Raw genomic sequence first — 6,000 nt, 5'->3', positions numbered from 1 at the left:
TGTACCCAAGGTAGTCAGAGCAGTTTGGTTTTATACATTCTAGGGAGACGTGAGACGTCACTCAACCTATGCAAGATGAACGCTGGTTCTATCTGGAAAGGCGGGACAACTCAAAGCAAAGGCAGGAAGACAGAAGCCAGGAGGGGATTTCCAGGTCATAGGTAGATAAGAGACATATGGTTGCATTCTTTTGAAGTTTCTGATTAGCCTCTTCAAAGGAGACCATCAGATATGCATTTATCTCAGTAAGCAGAGGAGTGACTTTGAGTAGAATGGGAGGCAGTTTGGCCCTAAGCCATTCCCAGCTAGACTTTTCCATTTAGCTTAGTGATTTGGGGCCACGAGATTTATTTTCCTTTCACTGTACGTATTTGTTTATTCATTTTTGTATATACTTATAAGTCATATCCTGCAAACTTCCAGTAGAATATTGAAGTAACATCATAGAAGATTTGTATGTAAAAATCCCATGAAAATAGAAAGAGAAACCGCACACAGGCATAGACTGAGCTTTGGACAAATTATCTAGACCTGCTGCCCAATATGGGAGCCACTAGCTATAGGTGGCTCTCGAGTCCTTGAAATGTTGCTTGTGAGATATGTTATAACTATAAAATACACACCAGATATCTAAGACTTCACTTTTTTAAAAAAGAATGTAAAATATCTAAAATATATCTGTTGATTTTATTTTAATTACATGTTGAAATGATATTTTGGGCATATTAAGTTAAATAAAATATATTATTAAAATTAATTTCATTCATTTCTTTTTGCTTTTTGAAGTGACTACTAAAAGTTTGAAATTACGTCTATGAAAGGAATCACATATGTAGTTCTCATTCTGTTTCTACCAGACAGCACCAACCATTTAATGTCGTCTCTGTCCTTGAACACTGAATTCAGTTCTTGGCTTCTGAGAAAAGGAATATGGGTTTGATAATTCTCCTTGTCTGATTAAAGGAAACTTGCTGAGTCTTCCAAGAGAGACAAGCATTTTCCTAGTATTAAATTGCCACAGACTTAATTTCATGGATCTTATACAACCAGCAGAGGGGATAATGCCTTCAACTTTGTTTTATAGAAGATGCAGAGATGTTGTTCACTTGTTTTTTTTTTTTTGTATTGTCCGTCAAAACAAAACCAAACCAAAAAAATCCCTTAGTACATAGTATCTAAAGATATGTCATAAGGAGCTTTTCTTCAAGTGGCAAAGCCAGTGGGTCTGATTATGTCTATCTGTCTTCCATCTCTCTTGATACGCAATAAAATCCTGAAAACACCTCAGATAAATGAATGGAAGGACATTACATCCATTGAAGTTATTTCTTTCCTTCCTTATTTCCTTCCTTCCTTCCTTTTTTTTCCTTCCATCCTTCCCTTCCCTCCCTCCCTCCCTCCCTTCCTTGTGACAGGGTCTTGCTCTTTTGCTCAGGCTAGAGTGCGGTGGCATGATCACAGCTCACTGCAGTCTCGACCTCCTGGGCTCAGTCAATCATCCTGCCACAGTCTCCAGGGTAGCTGGAACTATAGTCGCATGCCACTAGGCCTGGCTAATTTTTTTTTTTTTTTTTTTTAGAGATGGGGTCTTACTACCCAGGCTGACATTGAACTGCTGGGTTCAAGTGATCTGCCCACCTCGGTCCCCAAAAGTGCTGGGTTACAGGCTTGAGCCACCACACCCAACCTGTTCCTAATACTGTATCTCTCTTTCCCGGTTTGCTACAGATTATAATACAGAGTACAAAATTGGAATGAATCACACCAATTTCTTTAATATTCATCATCTCAAGTGATCTTTCTACATAATGTGAAGAACAGGTTACTCAAAAATAGTTTTGGTCCAGACATGGCATGCAGTCATGCTGTGTTGCTCGTAAGAGCACAGGTGTTGCCCTTCTCTGCCCCTGTAATCTTTGGCCTTGGGCAAGTTGCACTACTGCGCCTCCGTGTTGTGTCCTTGACCAATTATCTCACACAGCCCGGTTTCCTCAAATGTAAGCTGGAGATGGGTATACCGACTTACTTGGATATGAGTGTGCCTTGCCCACAGGGGGATGGTCAGCAATGAGGGCTGCCTCTGCTGGGGTGGTTGGAACTGATTGAAGAAATGCCTTTATTCCCTGGCTACAATGACTTCCTGCTATATAAGATAATTCAGGCTGGGCATGGTGGCTCACACCTATAATCCCAGCACTTTGGGAAGCTGAAGCAGGAGGATCACCTGAGGTTGGGAGTTCGAGACCAACCTGACCAACATGGAGAAACCCTGTCTCTACTAAAAATACAAAAATTAGCCGGGGTGTTGGTGCATGCCTGTAATCCCAGCTACTCAGGAGTCTGAGGCAAAAGAATCACTTGAACCTGGAAGGTGAACATTGCAGTGAACTGAGATCATGCCATTGCACTCCAGCCTGGCTAAAAACAAAAAAAAAAGAAAACAGATAATTCAATGTTACCTGTGTCATGCCAAGAGGAAAGGTCCCCTCAACACTGCAGTGAGGAGCCTTATAGAATGTCCGTCCTCATTTGGCATTGCACATAAAAATGCAAAAAGAAACTTGAGAGAATTCTGCATTCCTTATTTGACAAAATCTGATTCTAACACCAGCTTCAACCAACTCCCTTCTCCATGTGATGCCACTGATACTTGCCCAATTCAAAGAAAAAGCAACCAGAATTAGTAACAGCTGATTCTAAGAAACTTTACCTGGCTCATCAGACCACAAGTGAAAAATATGGAAGCAGAGTCTGATGTGTTGGATGTCTTAGGTGGTGGTTTAGTCTTTCTGGAAGGGATTCCATATAAATGAAAAGAGCATACCTACTCTTTGGACCCTGTTCCCAATACTCTGTCTTTCTTTCCATTGTTTCCTACAGGTAATAATACAGAGTACAAAAGTGGAAGGAATCACACCATAAGTTAATGATAATTACTTTAATTTATTTTGACCTTCATCCTAACCTTCTTAATATCTGTATGATTCTCTAAGAACAATGCAGAGAAAGTCATGTTGCTCAGAGGAAGCATTCGAAATATTTTAGAATGAACTAACCCATCTCTTTCCCCTTGTAAGTTTGTGTGGAAACTGCCATTTGGGTAAACATATCAGTGAAGTTGGTGAAGCCTCCAAAGAGCCTTATTTTCATAGTGTGTCTTTGCTGTTAAAAATCTTGTTAAGAGGCCAGGCGCGGTGGCTCACATCTGTAATCCCAGCACTCTGGGAGGCTGAGACAGGCAGATCACTTGAGGTCAAGAGTTTGAGACCATGCTAGCCAACATGGTGAAACCTCATCTCTACTAAAAATACAAAAATTAGCCAGGCATGGTGGCACATGCCTGTGGTTCCAGCTACTCAGGAGGCTGAGGCAGGAGAGTCACTCAAACGTGGGAGGTGGAGGTTGCAGTGAGCCGAGATCATGCCACTGCACTCCAGCTTGGGCAACAGAGCAAGACTCTGTCTCAACAACAACAACAACAACAATAAAATTGTTAAGAAACAGAACTCAGATGGCAGCCAGGAGGGTTATCCGCACAAGGCATCTACACGTGCTCTCCATTTATAATCATCACCCCTGATGCTAAACAAGGCACATCTTTAGCTTCCTCTAACAAAGTCTACTCAATGCAGTGTCCACTGAAGTTTTCATATGGGAAAGGTAACTGGGAATGCCATTACACTTGTCACATTTTAAAATAATAAAAAAGATTAAAACCTGAAAATTTTTTATTAGACACTGTTTTTCCCAAAGGGAGATTATTATTCTCACCACTGCCATGCCCGGGGCCCCCAGCCTCTTTGCTTTTCTTTCTGCCCCTGCCTCTTTCTATAGCACCGTGAATTCCATTCAGTCTCTGGGATTGGAGACACTGTTGCTAAGCTTGTCCTTGGGGTCTCACCCTCTACCCCAAGTGGCTTATGAAAATACATATTTCCAAACAGAGAACTTTCTCTAGGAGGAACTCTGGTGAATAACCTTCCCTCCACCTTGTTATGGGCTTCCTGTTTTGTGAGTCAAGCTCTGTGTCTTTGCAGATCGGAACCCAGCAGCCCTGATCATGGTTCATCAACGATTGAGCAAGACCTCGCTGCCCTGGATGCTGAAATGACCCAAAAATTAATAGACTTGAAGGACAAACAACAGCAGCAGCTGCTTAATCTTCGACAAGAACAGTATTATAGTGAAAAATACCAGAAGCGAGAACATATTAAACTGGTAAGCCTGGGAAACATGATTTATGTTTGTGCAACTGGAACTCTCTTTCTTATAGAAAACTGTGGATGCTTTTGAATATCTAAAAGGAAACAAGGGCGGGTGTGACTGGCACCAACTTGAGAGATTGTTTAGTTGACACGGTGTCCATCACACTACTATTTTTATAAGGCTGACTGTCTTAGCACCTTTACCAAGCTTCTCTGTCTTCTGCCAATAAGGCTATATTTTACCATTTTTATTTTCACTAACTTACGTTGAGTTTGTAATTGCTTTTGGGAATCTTTGAAATCTCACAAGGAAATAGAAAACACTTACCTTTGTTTAAGAAATTAAGAACATGTTGCAAACAAATTTTCCCCTTTTTTTTTTTTTGGTAGCACTGGGCTTTGCAAGAATTTTTTTAAAATTATACTGTCCACTCTCCTATATTTAGAAAAGGCAGTACCTAAATGGCCAACACAGAATGTTAGCTACCCAATTTCTAAGGCTCCCTGTGAAAGGAAATGCCATTCTCACCATTAATAATCAGTTTTATCTTCCAAAATGTTTTCTCATGAATTGAGACATTCTCTACATTTTTGTTGATTCCTTGTGTCCTTGTAGGGACACAATAAATATTTGGTGACAGATAGATTAAATAAAATATCCTTGAAAACAAGCGTATGCCAAAACCAAAGAAATAAGTAAGCTTGATAGAAATTAAGGTAGTGTATCCAGAAGAAATGGGTTTTAAGAGATATGTGTAGAAACTGTCCATTTCTTTGCTGAGGGTCTGTGCATATAAGAGAATTCTGAGTTGCTTCAGCTTGTAAGGTTGGAAGCCTATAGATGATTTAGGCATCACTGTATGATAGGTGATTCAATGTAATTCTGTTGTTCTAGTGCTGGTTCCCCAGTGACTGTATGCAATGAGTAGATCAAAATTGCATGAATTGCTTATTGAAAATCAAATTCTAACTAGGCCAGTTATTCTCAACTTGAGCATGCATCAGAATCACCTGGAGAGCTTGTTAGAAGAGATTTTTAGGGCCTACCTTAAATTTTCAACGGATCTCTTTTAGGGCTGGTGTTTTCCTACTTCTGGTCCCAGGACCAGACTTTAAGAACTACTGCCTAATACCTACATGTGAGACTCGGGATTTGCTTTTTAACAAGCCCCACACGATTTCGAGGGGTTGCCTTATTTGTGAACTACTGAAGTAAGATCAAAACAGTGAAAGAATGTCTGGGCAGGGGTTGGATCGGGCATAAGGAGGGATTGTCTTGACAGATCTGAGAAAGTCAAATTAAATTTTAACAGGCAATAATGGCTTTGAGACCTGGCTACAACTACTGCCATCTGACTTTCTCCAGCAACTCATCCCCAGTACTCCAGAACATAATAAAAATTAAAATAGTGGCCATGTATTAAACACTCACCATGGGGCTGTCTTCTATACTGAGTCATTTACAGGAAACGTCCTACTCAATTCTCACAATAACTGTTAGAGTTTGGTGCTATTGTCAGTCCCATTTTGCAGATAAAAAAATGTATATAGCAAACTTTAGTGACATTTCCAAGGTTCCACAACTAGAAGGTGGTGCCATTGGGATTTGAACCTTGGTCCTCAGTTCTAGAGCCCCTGGTTTATAACCATTGTGTAGATGCCTCTGCTAATTCAGGTTTCAAGCCAATATCATCAAAATGAAGGAGTTTCTCTGGTATCCTGCTCACACAGAGAACACACAGCAAACTTCTTCATTGTGATACCTGGAATGCCATGCCTGTCTCTCTTTAATCAG

At 40.5% G+C, this 6,000-nt stretch overlaps 1 protein-coding gene across 1 annotated transcript in view; it reads left to right on the top strand.

Annotated features, from left to right (window-relative positions):
• Positions 1 to 6,000, top strand: part of PLCB1 (phospholipase C beta 1) — a 258,291-nt gene that overhangs the window by 141,202 nt on the left and 111,089 nt on the right. The window contains exon 25 of the mRNA XM_017868878.1: positions 4,038 to 4,218. Within this exon, the coding sequence (XP_017724367.1) occupies positions 4,038 to 4,218 (181 nt within the window). The remainder of the gene's footprint in view (positions 1 to 4,037; positions 4,219 to 6,000) is intronic.

This window comes from Rhinopithecus bieti, unplaced genomic scaffold (assembly GCF_001698545.2).
Source record: "Rhinopithecus bieti isolate Rb0 unplaced genomic scaffold, ASM169854v2 scaffold_4658, whole genome shotgun sequence".
NCBI lineage: Eukaryota > Metazoa > Chordata > Mammalia > Primates > Cercopithecidae > Rhinopithecus > Rhinopithecus bieti.
Note: the sequence above shows the minus strand (reverse complement) of the source record. Positions and strands in the feature narration are given on the sequence as shown.